The sequence below is a fragment of the Carassius carassius genome, chromosome 6 (genome assembly GCF_963082965.1).
Source record: "Carassius carassius chromosome 6, fCarCar2.1, whole genome shotgun sequence".
In the NCBI taxonomy this organism is placed as follows: domain Eukaryota; kingdom Metazoa; phylum Chordata; class Actinopteri; order Cypriniformes; family Cyprinidae; genus Carassius; species Carassius carassius.
Genome location: NC_081760.1, coordinates 1,369,534 through 1,387,710, shown reverse-complemented (window position 1 = coordinate 1,387,710; position 18,177 = coordinate 1,369,534). Strand labels below are relative to the sequence as shown.

The 18,177-nt window shown below is 40.8% G+C and overlaps 1 protein-coding gene across 3 annotated transcripts in view; it reads left to right on the top strand.

Moving 5' to 3' along the window:
* The first annotated feature begins 778 nt into the window (after positions 1–778).
* Positions 779–18,177, top strand: part of LOC132142165 (slit homolog 2 protein-like) — a 77,835-nt gene continuing 60,436 nt past the window's right edge. For 2 of the 3 annotated variants that reach the window (XM_059551816.1, XM_059551818.1), the window contains exons 1-4: positions 779–1,911; positions 2,417–2,488; positions 4,099–4,170; positions 8,939–9,010. In XM_059551816.1, coding sequence (XP_059407799.1) covers positions 1,754–1,911; positions 2,417–2,488; positions 4,099–4,170; positions 8,939–9,010 — 374 coding nt within the window. In that variant the 5' untranslated portion in view covers positions 779–1,753. The remainder of the gene's footprint in view (positions 1,912–2,416; positions 2,489–4,098; positions 4,171–8,938; positions 9,011–18,177) is intronic. The other variant, XM_059551817.1, reaches the window with a different exon arrangement.

Here is an 18,177-nt window from a genome sequence, read left to right as displayed (position 1 = left end):
TGTATGATTTATAAGCGTTTTGAAAAATGGGGACATGGGTTATGTCCTCATAAGTCACCCTCTCCTTGTAATACCTGTGTCATACCCATGGCATTATATATACACACACACACACACACACAAAAGAAATGTAAGACAAAGTCTTACTCAACCTGCACTCTAACATGAGAAATAATTAATAATTAAACAAATTAATAAGTCAAAAGCATATTTTTTAGATTAGTGTGGGTGTGTACAATTGTGAGTTTCAGCTTCACAGGAGCTGCAGTTGACCCTTGACCTCTCCCTACCCCACAGGTGCATACTGAGAAGGTGACTGAGGTCATTCCTGCTGCTTTCTTTTGCTTCTATCTTCCAGGCAAAACTCCCCACCTCTCTCTGGCTTTGTGGTTAAATGGAATCTGGGTTCGGATCTGTAGATACTCATCTGTAAACTCAGTAAACAGCTTAGATTGGTTTTGAACAGTTTCAAAACTTTCCCTGCAATCACTAAACAGTACCATCAATCTTCCTCGTTCAGAAGCAAAACAGAGAGCGTGCGAGAGAGAAACAGACGCTGCTTCACTTGTTGGCTCTCCGTGCGTCACGCGCGCATCGGCTCCCGTCTTTAGAGCGCTCGTGATCGCCGTCCGTGTCCCTAAAGCGGGAGATACTGCACGGGCTCCAGCGGGGCGGGGCGAGGGGTGGAGCCGCTTCCGGTGTATATAGAGCAATCCCATGTTTGTCTGAGAGAGAGAGAGAGAGAGAGAGAGAGAGAGAGAGTCCCGTGTCCGAGAGCTGCACTTCAACTAAAACAACTTTAATCCGAGCGTGAGAACGGAGAGAATCACAGCACAGGAGTTCATTCACTGCACTGGGGCATGCACGGGAATTATCTGATTCACTCACTCCAGGAAAAGCCCATTTAGTCTGCAACTTCATGATTTCAAAGCCGGGAGTCTTTTCAAAAACGCTCTATTCCTGCCTGTTAGATAATATATTTTAAATGATTCTTTGAAGTGCAGTGAGTTTGAACGACTGGTCTCAGTGTCTCCTGGACTGACTCCGTTACCGAGTATTATCGGTGTGCGCGGCTTATTTCCACACTAGAGGCACCGCCTTTGCTCTGAACACACACTCATACACACAGGTGCCAGAGACACACACACACACACACGCTTCTGATTGAGTATTCGAGTAAAACAGCTCAGCAAAGATCACCCAGGACTTTACGCGGGACCGAGCTGGATTTACAAAGCAGATTTGTCCCTGTGTGACAACATGATGGATGCTTGAGGGCGCGCGAGATCAATACACCTAATTAATCAATACCCTCTAAGCGCACGTGAAGATTGGCTCAGCTGGATATGTGTGACTGCATCTCTATCACCAGGTGGCTTTTCAAGTGCGCGTTTCTCCTGTCGGTGTAAATGTGCGCGTGAGGTTAGGAGCCACTAAGCGAAATGCGCGTGCGGGATTAGTTTAAACTTTGGTTTGCGGCTGAATCGTCTGGATCTGGACTCTAAACTCGCGTCCCCTGTACAGAAGAGACTACGACCCCAGATGGTAGTTCATCTGGATTGAATTGTTTTCCTTTTTAAAAAAGAAGTGGAAAACGTTCCAGCCGGAGGAGATTACAAGTGCTTTCTTCTCAAAGATAATTTGTTGCGACTCCTCTCGTTTTTGGATTTAAAACTCCTGCGCGTGATTTGGTGCAACTGTTTCGCACCAGGAAATTCGTGCGTTTTGTTAGAACTTGGAGGAAGCAGCAGTAATGTTTGTGTTGGAAGCAGTGGTTCTCTGTGCATTGCTCAGCGGGGCTGGGGCTCAGTCGTGCCCGTCTCAGTGCTCCTGCAGCGGGACAGCGGTGGACTGCCACGGGCACAATCTGCGGAGCGTGCCACGGAACATTCCCCGCAACGCCGAGCGACTGTGAGTGCGCAGAGACACGCACCACGAACACGATTACTCTGGCCAACACTTTACTTTACAGTGTGCATTTGAGCCAAAAATATGCGCACAGGCGGACCAAATATTCTTAATAATAGCTATGCTATGTAGGGTATAATGTTATTTACTCGCGTCTGGTATTCAATTTGACTGCTATTATTTTGTATAACCGTGTACATTTAGTATAATAAGCCACATTAATTATTTATTCATATGATTCTGTTACATGCTTCTTGAAGTGCTGTCATCAGAACAATACCAGAGTGTCCTTTTCTATGCCACTCACGCATCTCTAACATTGACTGTCTTTTCAGACAATTTAAGCAATCTAGCATGCTGTGGAACATGTGAAATCCATTGTAGTGAAGGCCAGAAAAAAAGTTTCAAAGCATCATTTACCACTTAATGGCTTAACTTAGACTTCTTAATTATGGCTAAATACCCAAGTCATTATTCACCATTTTACCCTCCTCTTTTTTTTCCACAGTGACCTGAATGCAAACAATCTGACTAAAATCACTAAGGCAGACTTCGCGGGACTACGACACCTCAGAGTTTTGTAAGTACTGAACAAATTTTTTATTAGTTTTATTAGTTTAAGAGTGCATCTTGCATGCAAAATGCATAATGTAGCCGAGACCTTATTACAAAAAAGCAAAAACAGCTAGAAAAAAAAGTTAATGTTAAAAAGAAAATATATATTTCACACATTATTTGCATGTTACTGTGCAAATTCCCATTATCCAGTAAACTTATTGGTTCCCAATCTTCCAATTATTAGATTAATGCCAGTGAAAGCATCATTATTCCAAATGGCATGACTTGTCACAAAATACATTGTTCTGGGTTTTAAACACTTGTAGTATATGCACACTTAGAGCAAACAAGTTTGAATGATGAAGCTTAAAGAGGCAGTGAGCCATGATTGTCAGTCAAACAAAGAGAGCATTTATTCAGAAAAATGATTGCATTATTGGAATGTGAAGTGCCTTTCTATATCTTTTTTTCTATCTTCATCTCTGGCTCTGTGTGAGGTTGTGACAGAGCGGGAGATTTTGTGAATGTAAATGTGTGTGAGATGGAATGTGTGGGTGTGACTGTAAGTGTTAGAGAGAGCTCATGTAAGAACAGGTTTGCCCTCCCACTTGGAGAGTAGTATTTCAGCCTGAGACTTTCTCCCTGTCTGTCTTCCCTTTCCTTCATAGATGCATACTTTTCTCTTCATCTCTCACTCTTACTTTTTCTTGCTATTTGAAGACATCACTGAAATGATCTGTATCTCCAAACTTCAAAAACTTCTAAACTACCAGCACATATACTTGATTCATATGACTAAACAATCAGGACATAAAGAAACAAACAAAAAAATGACTCTAACCTAGTGTATTATTCTTCTGGTGGTTACTGGGATTTTAAGATTGTGTACTAATTTTCGACATACTTTAAAATGACATGAACCAACACTTCATAACATCCTTCACAGACGTCTCTCAGTCAAACAGAACATTTTGACTTGTCAGCTGTGATTTCTCATGTAAGGTCTATTTCTAGGTACGGAAGGGTTAAATAATGCATCAGTAAACCTTTGAATGATGTTATAAATATATTATTCTCATACCGCAGGGGTACTATACATGTGAAAGTTCGCCTGGGTATCTGTGTTGTTGTAATGTACTGTTATAAAAAGGTAAAACATAGTAACTGCCCTAAAGCTGAAACTGAGAAAATCTGCAATATTGTTTGATTTAGTGATTTGACATGAATCGTCACACTCTTTTTACTCTTAATCTGAGCCCAGTGGAGACAAACCTGCGTGTCACAGGACAAATCACAGTATAAGAGTCTAATTTTGACAGGCGTTTGCTTTTGTAGGCCAGTGTAGCTGAAGGAAAATATTGCAATTATGTTGTTCTTTTAAATCATAGTCTAAGTATAGATGTTGTATTTAGACTGGAGTTAAAAGCTCTTATTTACGGTGGTTTTATAATGAGAGGAGGGTCTCCGATTGTGAGATATCCTGTGAAATGGTGTTTGTGAAAACTATTTGCGGACAGTGAAATGTAAAGTGTTTTCTACAAAAGTGCCAAGCATGCACAGACAAATTAACTAGTTTAATCTTTGAAATTAATGCAATGAGTGACTTATCTTTATTTTTATTTCCTTTCTTAGGCAGCTAATGGAGAACAAGATCAGTTCTATTGAGAGAGGGGCATTTCAGGACCTGAAAGAGCTGGAAAGACTGTGAGTGACTAATGCACACGCACACACACACACACACACACACACACACACACACACACACACACACACACACATACACACACACAGGATATGCTGCTCTGGCTAAAAGTCAGCAGTGTATTTGTGAGTTAACATTAACTGTGTGACCTGCCGAGTACAATTAAATGAGTGAGTGCAAAATGGCATTGCACAATCAAGTGTGTGTTTTCATACTTTAATGGTGGACATTGTATGTTGTGGGCATGTGTGTATGTGCGCATTGTGGTCAGGATTTCATGGAGCAACATTTTCGTCTGACAGCTATCCCAGCCTCAGGGGAACACACACATGCACAACTAACTCTGGCACACACAGGCCTTTAAGAGAATGACACTGGAAGCTGGAATGGAAATGGGAATTATGCTTTTAAGGAACCCCAACCCCCCCCCCCCCACACACACACATTTTCTTTCAAGCTCTTACCCCCCAGCTATTCTCCATTTTCAAACCATATTCATTCTGATGGCCTTTATCTCTTTGTCAGTGACTCAGACAAAAGTTTAGGTTTCGTCATATTCTTAAAGTGCGGCACTTGGTTTACTGCAGATCTCCTTTCATATTATATGATATGAACCAGTATGGCACATTAATATAAAGGCAAACACAAAATTGAATTAGCATTTTTGAGCCATGAGCTCATCTGAGGAATATCTAATGGGGTTTTTAGACTATTTATGAGTACAGTGTGGTCTGTGGTTAACAAGCTGCTACGGTTGTCTGATTTGTCCAGCATATAAACTCAAATCCTTGTAGTCAAAGTCCTTATGCACATTGTAGAAAGTGATGAACTGCAAGGAGCCTTTTCTACCCATTACATTTTATTAATGCATTTAAGTTGCTTCTATGACATTAAAGTATTATTAAACGGAATAAAATCTATTTATTACAACATGGGGTTAACTTTTTTTTTTCAATCTAGTAACTCATTAGCAAATTGGTTTCAAGTCAATAATGCTTTCAATACAGTTTCTTGTATTGCAGAATTATCTGACTATTATCTGACTTTATCTACTAAGTGTATTAAGCTACTATGCACTAACATTTAAATTAATCATTTGATACAGTGAACATAGACTTCACATGTTTTTACAACACAAACACAGTAAGTACTGTACATAGAACCTAAGAATTCTTTAACACACACACACACACACACACACACACACACACACACACACACACAGATTCTTTCTTAATCATAAATTGTGTTTTCTTTTACTCAGTAACTGCACTCTACACAGCACAGGAACATAGGGCAAATTGGCAATTAATAATGGATTACTATTAATAAAGCTTATTGTGCTGTACAGTAATGTATTATGTAATGAATGAAGGCCATGGTGATTTTTAATTCCCCACAAAGCCTTATTTCTCTCCTGAGGAGAGATTAAACTCTATGTTAGGCTATTGCATAATCATGATTACTGTCTAGATTCAAACAATATTCTTTAAGATGATTGACTGTCAATTCCCTTCACGTAATAGTGACTAGCAGATGTTCGGTTTTCACGGATGGTCACATTAAATCCGCGTGAAACTCAGTCAGTCACCTGCTCAATGCTTTCCTGTTTTTTTTCTGCTAGTCATTACCTTTTAATTTGGTGAGGAAATGTTTAATGACTGCGATCAGCCCAACTGAACCACAAAAGCCTCGGCTCTGTGAGAAACATAAAATTCACTCATGAATTTGATAACTTTAGATTAATAAAGGATTTGTGTTTGCTGCGTGTGAATGCTAACTAGCGAAAGGGTCAATGGCATTAACCGTGACTGTGGCTTTGTGCAGTAACATATAGCTCATAAAGCAGAGTACAGCTAACTGGTAATAGCAAGTAATAACAGCAAACTTGCTTTTGGCGTAAATTGTGCAAGTGTTGGCATAACTGAAGGGTTATAGTGATAAGCGTAGGGATAGAGGAACTAGCGATAGCGTTGAACAGCACAGCTAAAGTCAGTGTGTAAGATCAGTCCCACTGTGCCGGTACAAAAGCAGGAGTCTAATGCTGGAGGGTGACTGCATAGCTGAGAGGATTAGAACGCACAGACATTATAATGCCCTTACCAAAGGCCCTGGATAGATGTGCGTGTGTGTGTGTGTGTGTGTGTATGCGTATTGGAGATGCATTTAGGTATTGGATGTGATGACCTCCCATAGGGAGGAAAAGTTGAGACTCTGTTCCACGTAAGACCCCCCTTTTTAGACACTCAGATCCGCACAAACACCCTTCGTCACGGCTTGCTAGTTAAGAGCAATACAGTCAGGTAAAGTAAACCTATGCAGAAGGACTGTTCATCTCAGTCTTTGCTTCATGTGTTCTCTTTCCTTCCTTCTTGATGCCGCCTGTTTTGCCGTTCTTTTTTCCTTCAATCTTTGTTTTTTATTCTTTATAAACACACACACAGTCCTGTGTTAGCTGTTGGATGTGAGCTAATGTCGTGTGGATTGAGACCAGACCGCCGTATCGTCTAGTCCACATTGCAGCTCATTCTCTTTTTGTTTTATTCAGTTTTTCCATCTCATTTAGTTTAGTTTTGTGTCTTTTTTTTTGTTTCGTTTTTTGTTTTATTTAGTTTTTGGGAAAGAAAAGAAAGACAAAAGCTGTAACTCTTTATTTTAGGAACCTATTCTCAGTATTTACTAGTTGCTTTTTAGCATGCTTATTACTTTCACATTAAGCCCATATTAATGGCTTATTCTGCATGAGCGTATTTTAGATCCCTTAACTTAACTGCCTTACTGACTATTAATAAACCGCTAATAAGAAATTTATTTGAGGGAAAAGTCATAGTTAATAGTTTGTTTATTGGAACTTAAAATTAAGTGTGACCAAAAAAATAAATAAAAAGGGAATAGTTTTATCCATGAACAGTTGTTCAGAAAATATTGCAAAAAGGAATAGAGACTCCACATCTGATCATTTTGCAGAAATGATTAAAATAAATTAAATGCTGACTGTCTTTCAAACATTTGATGCCGTTATCTCAGCAACTTTGCAAATCAAAGAGATATTTTGCTGTCAGAAGCAGTCGTTGTATCAGGCAGGTATCTGACTTTGTCTCTCTGGGCTTGTGTGCCTATAAGGAAGCTGCACAGATTTAGCCAATCAGATTAGTGCTTGCCAAATGAAGAAAGTTGGCTGTCCGCGAACAGACTGTGGGCTTCCCTGTCTGAGCCTACTGATTTATAAACGAAGCTATAAACTTGATTGATTGCATTTCATGTCTGCTTCATACTACAGTAGCTTTATGCGTCTTCACACTGAATTTCAATTCATTCTTTCCTCTGTTCAGTCTTGTTGCCTGTTTTTTGGCATTAAAAGTAATTTCACTTTATGGCCCTCCTTGGAAATGACTGCGGGTGCATGTCTGTGTGTGTGTGTCAGAGTCTGGCTATGTGCATTTCTATTTGCAAGTGTGTGTCTGTGTGTACTCGCTTTCACTTTAAGCACTGTGTGTGTGTGTGTTTGTGTGTCTTTGTGTGTTTCTGCAGCGGGGTCCTCAGGGAAGGCTGTCCTCTGTGCCTGAGTGAAACACGTGGGCATTTCTGGAGTGTGCAGCCCTGTGTGCCTCGTTATTATTTCATCATTCATTAAATATTCAAATGGAATGATGTAACCCCAGGAGCCGAGCGATGATGTCATCAGCTGCTGAGTTTGAGTGCGAGAGTGTGTCAGAAGAAAGTAAGGGTGTAAAAACAAGAAAGGGAGAGTGGTTTTTTTACTTTCAGAGTTCACTTTGGAACTTGGGTTTTGTCTGATTGACGTGTGGGAAATCTCGCATGCTGACGTCAGCTGATCGGCAGTTTGTGCTATTTTAACATTCTTCCATTATTATAGAAGTTCTCAGATCTTGAGAGCTTAGTAGAGCACTCGGAACAATCTGTATTCTGGTATTAAAAACATTATTGATTAATCTCAAGCCTCATTAATCTAATGCACAGACAGCAGTGGCGCCACTCTTCATTAATATGCGCAGGGGGTATTATATATGTGCTGACTGTCATGCATAACGTCTATTATACATACACTACATTACCCAGTTTATTACAATGTCTGAGAACTGAGCAAGAGAGAGTGAGAAATTACTTTTTGTCACCGAATTGTCATTGAATGAAAGCAAATATGCATCATTTCCTTTCATGACGTGTGTGCATATGTGTTTATGTGTGTGTGTATTTGCACTATAAGATCGTTTGCTTCACTTTGTGTGAGAAGTTCTGTTTGTTTTTCCCACATCTGTTTTTCCGGGCTGTTCTTTGTCTGCGTGTGTTTGCTAGATGCCCCCACACATTGACAGTGTCTGCCAACAACACACACACACACACACACACACACACACACACACACACACATATGCAGAGTCAAGGCCCAAGTTGACGGCTGGCTGGCCTGTATTGAAAAAAATTGAACATTACATGTTTAAAGTATTTTTCCTAGCACAACACAATCAGTGCATACTTCTGTAAACATTTAGATCTGATGATTCATATGGAATTTATTTACTGGGTTCATATTTTTCATGATGTTTTCTATAATATGTCACTGGGTTCGATTATTCCAGTTGTTTCACACAACCTCCCATGTTAAATCAGACCGTCTGCAAGGTCTGATACACTTCATATCATTTCTGGTGCTTCACAGTCATTGAATTTTGCTCCTGTAAATGTACATAAACTGCACCACTGTGTGTTTGTGTGATTTCATGTCGCTGCGTGTGTCTGTGTTTGCAGGCGTCTCAACAGGAATAATCTTCAGGTTCTTCCCGAGCTGCTGTTTCTAAGCACGACCAAACTCTTCAGACTGTGAGTCCTTTATCTTTTAGCCCCTCTTTTTCTTCTCCTTGTTATTTTTCTCACCCCCATTCTCTCTCTGTTCTCCTTTTGTTGCATTTTAAAATGTGATATTTGTCTCTTTAACAAAGCGAAACAATATAGCTTTTACAAATCTATGTGCTTATTTCAATGACATTATATTCTTTTTCGGCGTATTTCTGTTGCTGTGCTGCTGCAGTTAGATCTGGGATCTTTCACATCTAGGATTTCAATTCATGCACTATATATATTTAAATGTTTCTGTTTGCTTCCCTAATTTTCTGTGTGGTTTGTAGATTCGGTTTTAATTGATTGTTATTAATACCAAAAGATAGTGACATTAAATCTGGAGAAAAAGTTAGAGCACGAACACAGCAAAATCTTGAGATCTGTCTTCTAAATCTCGCTCATTACTCCCAGACATGAGTGTGTGTACATATGTGTGTGTGTGTATGTGTGTGTAATTGAGTTATGCAGGACATCTAGGGATCAGCAGTAAGGGAGGTTCAGACCATGAACAGACTAAATTGAGTTAAAAGGAGATGCATGCTTAAACATCTGCTGCTCAGAGAGAGCGAGAGGAAGGATAGCGAGCGCTAACAGCTTTACCAGGAAAAACAACATTCTAACGGACTTTGGAGGAGGTTGATGGAGGAAATGTCTGTCTCTGTGTGTGTGTGTGTACCCTGCTGCACATATCGCTCATGTTTCTGCCGTCATACAGCCACACTTCATGTTCTAGACATGGTATGCTTGTGTGTGTGGGCTCCTAAAAATAGACTGGGATCTTCAGGCTCAACTATCAGTTTGTGAGACTTAAAGTAAAATGCTGGTCTTTAAATTAGATCACAAAGAAAAAGATTAATGTGTTCAACAATGCACTGTTGTGCCTGCATTGTAATGTCCCCTCAGAGATAATAAAACCTGAAATGAGTACCAACCGGGCGACCAGCCAATAGAAAAATGTCTTAATAAACATCTTAAGTAATGTTTTAATGAAAATGTTAAATGCATTGGGTCAGGGTTTAGGGATATGAAATATTATTAGCTCAGTGTAAAAAACAATAGAAGACTATGAAAAGTGTGTGTGGAGGCACGTATCAGATTTAATGATTCTTAGGAAAGATTTTTCTGGTCTGTCTGTCAACTCAGTTTCAACAAGACGGTAGCAGGTGTGTGAGAGAAAAAATAGACAATGTACTTTCTGATAGTATTATTTGATTTGATGCCCTGACACACACACACACACACACACACACACACACACACACACACACACACACACACACACACACACACACACACACACACACACACACACACAGTGTTCTTCCCTCATTAGATTATCTCAGCTCGTCTACATCTGTGGCTAACATGTGCAGCTTTTATCTGCCTGCCTCTTTCATCACTCTGTCTATCTCGTTTTGCTTTAGTTTGCTCCTTTTCCTGTTCTCTCATTCCTTCTATCTTTTATGCTGCTTTAATGTGCATTCTTTCTTTCTTTCTTTCTTTCTCGTCTCAGTGTGTCCTCTCTCTCTGCCCCTCTGATCAGGTTTGACGTTAATGTGTCTGGATGGAGTGTGTGTGATTTAATTTTTTTTTTTGGAGGGGGATGGTCTGGTAGCGGGTGACAGAACCTTCCAGAGCTTGTTTTGTTCATCTTGCCGGGTGCCCTAGTGACCCCAGCTTCTGCTGTACATGTGTGTGTGTGCGCATATATGTTTGGGTGTGTGTGTGTCTGCTTGATTATGAGTTATGGTTACACACATACGGCTGCTGCCACAGTAGCGGCTGAAGTATTCTGCTCCTCGGAGGCCAGGCCTGTTTGAAAACCTTTGAATAACATTGGTGATGTTGGAGAGAACGTTCAGATAACATTTCTAACGGACGGCAGGTCGGTCACAGCTGTGCGTGTTTGGATAGAGAGAAAGTGGGAAAGAAGAAAAGAGAGAGAAGAAGGAGGTGTGAAAGCAGAGAGAGAGAGGGATTTGTCCATTAGGAACTCTTAAAATTCACCATTAGTTTGAAAATGAGAAGAAGAAAAAAAAAACATGGAGTGAGAAAAAAAAAAACAGACCTTGAGGAACCAGGTGATAATTGTAACAATAGATATCACTATAGTTTTTGTATTTAACGTTTTCTGAAATTAAAAAAAAATCTCCATGTTTCTTAAGAATAAAATGTGTAACGCTCACTTTGAATTAGTTGCTTACTGACTGTTTATTTAGTACTTAAACTAATGACCATATTACATATCCCTTAATCCCACATAAACACCTAAACTTAACAACTACCTGACTAACTATTAAATTAGATCAGGAGTTTAGTCAAAGTTAATAGTAAGTTAATTGTTCCCCAAACTAAAGTGTGACCATAAAAGGTTAAATAAACCAGACAAATGATATATAAATAAACCCCTCTGAATATAAATAGGAAAACAAACTGGAAAGTTTGATGCAAGTTTGCTGAAGTGGAGATTTCTGGCACAATGCATGAAAAATAAAAACTCATATTAAGAAAATGGCCTATAAAGATATATGTTGTTGAAATCTACAGATGCAAATCGATATAGTGTAATACATGAAACCCTCAATGGTTTCTTCCACTAGTCTGAAAAAAGAAAAAGCCTGAAAAAAATCAGAAAATTGCATGAAAAAAACAACAACAAAAAAAACAACAAAAACAGACCAGGAGTGGTTTTGCCTGTAGTGTCTTGCCTTAATTGTGTAGATTTTGTAGATGCTGATGACTAGATGATTTTGTAGATGACTGATCGATAACAGAGATCCCCTTTTTAAAAATAACCATCATATTTGTAATTCTGTTATGTTATTTTTGAAATAGTAGCGCAGAAATTACAGCTTTAACCTCAGATCATAAATGAAAATAATCTGCTTGTGTTACAAGCCAAAGCAAAGCATCATGAAGTCTCTGGGAGCACTGACGTTATGTTATGAGAACAGATTAGAAACTTAAACTGAATATGTGAGTATGCCAGCAGACATCTTCATATTCCTGTCATGTCTGTTAGCAGTGGCTTTGGGTTCACACACGCTTAGCTGGTTTTAAATATGGCTTACGATGTGGTTTTCTCCAGAAATGTGGCACGAGTTTTCGGGGTGAAAAATCATGGTGGTTTTCTTGCTTAATCCACACCACCAAACGCTAGACAAGCCAAACTGTTTGCCATCTCATAGTGTGTGTGTGTGTGTGTGTCTGCGTGTGTTTACCAAGCTTGGCGTTTCCTAGGTCACAGTGCTGTAGAAAGTTTGGCTTTTGTGTGCGGAGTGGACGCTTAACCCCAGTCCTCTCAGCTCACAAGACACACACACACACACACACACACACACACAGACACACACACACACACACACACACACACGCACTTGCTAAGCCTTTTCTGTGAGTTGGTGGGAACAGTTTTGAAATTAAAGAAGGATAAAATAAACTGAAGTGTTGCCTGTCTGTTGAAGTATAGCATTATTATGTGCAAGTGTGTAAATGTGTGTGTGTGTGTGTGTGTGTGTGTGTGTGTGTGTGTGTGTGTGTGTGTGTGTGTGTGTGTGTGTGTGCGTATGTCTCTGTGTGTGTATGTGTGGGATTTAATTTCATTCATAATCAGATTTTAATGAAGACAGGAAAAGAGTTTATAGCTTATTGCCATGACTCATAATGGAAAAACCTGAAGCTTGTAGACATGTGTGTACATGTATGTCGGAGTCTGTGTGTTTTTTCATGTGTTATTGTGTGTTTATGTGCATGATCTGCATTTCAGACATTTTCATGCCTTGTCAGAAGATCAAAAATAACACATTTCACAACAAACTCCTTGTTGGGCGCAGCGTTGAGTAAATGATTTGTTGAAGCTGCCAGTTCATTACAATGCTGTCTAAAAATATGCAAATGAGAATATTTAAGCAAGAAGCAACAGGTAAAGGCTAAATCTGTTGTACATCATTTGCTAAACTTCTTCATAAAATATTTGATCAAATGGTACGTCATCGCAAGCAGTCAACATTTTGAGCAATTGCATGTGAATATTAATGCAACTAAAAGCAGATATGATAGATGTGTAATGTAAACTATTTATAGGTCTCTCAGTTTTAGTAGTCGTTTTAATTGATTGATTAAAATGGCTTTAGCACTTTTTTTATATTGATATGTGTTGGTTAATTAAAATATCATGTAATTAGATTTGACTGGCAGCCTATCTACTTTTTATGCATTCCAAGGAAATAAAAGTAAGAAAATGTATTACAATATTGTTCTTTTTTCACATTCTGCTGTTTTCCGTCATGCAAATATAACTCAAACATTTCAGGAAATTCTATTAGATTATTATTTTTGCCTGCAGGCTGTTTGAATAAACTTGTTCACATTCATTCCCGCACAGACACAATCTTTGCTTTGTATTTTATTTATTTTTATCCAGAAACGTTTTAATTGTAGTAGTATGTATGTTTTTTGTTCATGGCATTAGGTATTCTTGTAATTCAGAATAGATGCACTAGATTTAATTGCAGTGTTATGAATGTTTGGAGTGCAGATAAAGCTGCATGAATAGCTATGATTGGATGTTTTTCTTACAGTTGTTTGCACGATTTCATTTCAGCCAATTTTGTTCATTTCAAAAGCTTTTCATTTGATTTATTATTTATTTAATTTTGATAGAGAGAACATCTTACTTTTATTTGATTGGTAAAAGAACCAAAGAACCACTCACACACACACACACACACACACACACACGCACACACACACACACACCTGAGCAGTACTCAGGAGAGAGCCTCAGACAGACAGTCTCCAGGCCAGGCACTGAGCCATCCACAATTAGAAGAAAAAACACCTGTGTGTGTGTGTGTGTGTGTGTGTGTGTGTGTGTGTGTGTGTGTGTGTGTGTTGGGAGAAGGGGTTTCACAAGACACCTTTTTTATCGGTTGAACACATAGTTATGGCCTTTGACCATTCAACCACTTGATAAGTGATTTATGCTTGTCTGAACAGGTCAATATGTCAATATTTGTAGTCATTTGTGGACAGTGCTGGCTAGATGCAAATTCTGTTACTGATTTCAAATTACATGACGAAAATTGAGTTAGAAACATAATACATTACACGCAAGAATTAATGTGAATTTGTCTTATTGTATGTGTTTGCCTTCCAAAGACATAGCAATACATGGTTAAATAACCTCCTGAGTGATAATTCAAATAAACATGAATGTGTTCATTAATAGATGATGCAATCATCTTTTCAAAATTGAAATGGTTTTTGTAAATCCAATCGTCAATTGCTGTGTGGCCTCTCAGTTTTCTGTATAATTATAACCACCTTATTAGCCTGAACTGTAACTTTGTAAAGTAACTGTAGTCTGATTTAGTGAGTATTTAAACATGTAATATAATCCAGTTACAAGTGCTTAATTTTATTGTGATCAGCACTGTTTGTGGATATAAGACAGACTGTTTTTCTTCTGAAATCTGAATTTGAACTTTTGTGAAACCTTTTGAAATGTCATTGGTGTGCAAGAATGTGTGTGTAAGAATGTGTGTGTGTTTTGCTTCATGAACAGGGTGTGTAATCTGGACTCTTTTTCCACATTTGACTCTAGATTTGGGGATCAAGCCGCACAACAGCATCATCAGTCTTTATTGTTTATTTGACCTGTCAGGCTGCACCACGCAGGGTTTATATTCCTGTCTAAACATGGACTCACATGTACACGTGCACACACACACACACACACACACACACACACACACACACACACACACACACACACACACACACACTGATTTTAAAGATGTCCTTTTCGTTTTGAGCAAGCCACTTTTTGTGATCTCTTTGAGGCCGAGTGTATGCTTGTGTGTTTGTGTCTAAGATTGTGAACGTGTGACCACTGGAAGCACTTGAATTAAATAATTAAGGCCCTTAATTAGTGTTATATCTGCTAATCTGTTTCATTTATAGTGTCAGATATCAACTTCTTTTACAATGCTTCCTTTTATGCCCCAGCTCCCTCAAACGCCTCATTTTCTACAAAGTCCCTCCTTCTGACAAGCGCAGTCTGCTCTGATTGGCCAACTGACGCAGTGCAATGTGATTGGCCGAACACCGCAAGCACTCGTCGGAAATGTAACATCCCTCTCCGTAATCGCGAGCTTCATCTTTCAAAATAAATGTAAAGACCGTTAATAATGTCCTTAGTTTTACCATCAGTTCAAGCCCATTCAGGAGGCATTACGCAGATATTTCCACTGTAATGATAAAACCTTTCATATTCATCCGGAAGAAGGAGGCGGGAACCGGCGGACAATCAAATAACATTTAATTATTCAAAATAAACACAAAACAGCGCACCAGCCCCTCACGGACGACTGGTGCGCACAAAATAAAACCAAAACACAACTAAAAGCCCAGGCCTGGTCCTCTCTCCTCCTTCACTGTCGTCGCTCCAGTTTTATATCCTTCCATCTCCTCCGTGGGCCTCGAGACCGGTGGGTCGAACAGGTGTAGCTCATGGGTTAGGGCGAGGCCCACCGGCCTCGCTCCCATGTCCCTCGGCCCCGCCCCACTCGTCACATACCCCCATCGCCCCTCGCAGGCCGGGGGGTACTCCCGAGACTGCGCTCTACTCCCCCCCCCTCCCTCCGGGGGGGACCGCTCACGGGAACCTGCGGGAACCTGGGGGTAGGACAGGCGAGGCGAGAGAAAAGGAGATGGAAGGAGGAGCGACAGAGACGAGAGAGGGGAGAGAGAAAAAAAAAAAAAAAAAAAAAAAAAATCCGGTTCCCAGACGCACCGCTGCTCGGCCCTCCACCAGCTGGGCGATCTCCTCCGCGGTGCCTGGCGGTGGCACTGGACGGCCCTCGGCGGACGGCACGACACTCCTCCGCCGCCCGGTGGACGGCGATGGCTCCTCCGGTTTTGGGCAGCCGGCAGGAGTCCCCTGTTCCCTGCTCCTCCCCGTTCCGGCGGATGGCAGCAGGCTCCGGCCACCTGGAGAGAAAAGGAGATGGAAGGAGGAGCGACAGAGACGAGAGAGGGGAGAGAAAAAAAAAAAAAAAAAAAAAAAATCCGGTTCCCAGACGCACCGCTGCTCGGCCCTCCACCAGCTGGGCGATCTCCTCCGCGGTGCCTGGCGGTGGCACTGGACGGCCCTCGGCGGACGGCACGACACTCCTCCGCCGCCCGGTGGACGGCGATGGCTCCTCCGGTTTTGGGCAGCCGGCAGGAGTCCCCTGTTCCCTGCTCCTCCCCGTTCCGGCGGATGGCAGCAGGCTCCGGCCACCTGGCGAACGGCGCAGACTCCTCCGCTCCCTCACGGACGGCAGCCGCCCCTACCTATCGTGGGCGGCCGGTAGCGAGCTCGCCTGTCCCCGGCAACTCGCTCCAGTCCACCGCCTCGAGCGTCCATGGCGGCACACTCCTCGCCTGCTCGTTGGCACCGCGGATTCACCACAGCGGCGAGGGATCTTCAGCAGCGCGTCCCTCCTTCTCCCGGGCTTCGGCACCACTGTAATGATAAAACCTTTCATATTCATCTGGAAGAAGGAGGCGGGAACCGGCGGACAATCAAACAACATTTTAATAAAGCAAAATAAACACAAAACAGCGCACCAGCCCCTCACGGACGACTGGTGCGCGCAAATAAAAACCAAAACACAACTAAAAGCCCAGGCCTGGTCCTCTCTCCTCCTTCACTGTCGTCGCTCCAGTTTTATATCCTTCCATCTCCTCCGTGGGCCTCGAGACCGGTGGGTCGAACAGGTGTAGCTCATCTCCAATCACTCCACCGGCCTCGCTCCCATGTCCCTCGGCCCCGCCCCACTCGTCACATCCACATAGTGATGTAGACATGTGGGGGCGTGTTTAAACGAGGCATTTTAGGGGGGTGTGGCAGAGTCTTAACTTTGGATTTGAGACTTTAGTCTTTGCAACTTTACAGATCTTCTTCATGCACCAAGAGCTTGTAACACTCCAAAGAGAAAGAAAACATTTAAATCACATCATATGACCTCTTTAATTGTTGTGTGATATAATTGTGCTTTATACCATGGCAGGTATGTAGTAAAACCATTTAATGCACAGGTAGTTCCAAGTCAGTTTAATCACGGTCATTAATGTGCTGCTTTCTTTGATGTGCACACACACACACACACACACACACACGACTCACAGAAATAGATCGGAGATTGTTCGGAGCAAACATAGAAACATTTAGGAGCACAGAAACCTTTTGTCAACTATGCCCTCTAACTTCTATTAATAAATTAGCTTTGATACTGAATCGCTATGTTATATTTCTCAACAATGAGGAGGTAAAATCACTGTTTTTGAAGCGATTAAACCGAAAACTTCTTTGTTTGAGAGATGTGCAGATGCATGATATTCACACACACACAAGTTTCATCTCTCTTTTTCTCGATAATTAAATCAAATAACTGTTATCATTCATTCAAATATACATGTTCTTACTGCACTATTCAACTCTGTGTCTGATTTAAAGTGGGAAGAATACTAAAGATCCAACGAGCCGTAACTGACGGAAATAACCATCATGCTTCCGGTCAAAGAATGTAGTCCATGTAAAGCCATATTTAGTATGTGTTCTGAGTTTGTAACAACACAGAAAAATGTGTTATTAACCACCCGGCCAAATTTAAATGATAAAAAAGGCCAAGTAAATAAAATAAGTTATCCTGAAAAAACAAGCAGTATTCTCTGCTCTCAAATGCTGGGGGCGTGTCCTCTGTGCTGAAACCACGCCCTCTCACGGGAAAGCTGCCTTCTCTCTCAACTCAAATACTGCTGAATGGATGCTCTGTTTAAATAAGGAGACCAAGCTGTTTTGTAAATTATCACAACAAGGTAATATGAATTTATGCTATGAAGGCATAGCTGTAGGCTGTAGTAACTAACGATAATGATAAATACAACGATCAGCCGTGTTGTGGATTAAAATAGTTTAATTCACCGCTAGACTGACTGAAGCAACATCCTAGATCATGGTGTCCACCACTAATTAGTGCAAACATTTAAGTTTAAGTAATGTGCGCTGTGTGCATATCCTAGTATACACAAAAGCCCAAACATACTTTGGTCTTTACTTGTAATCTAACTTTTGTAGTTACTGAAATTTATTTTTAAACCCT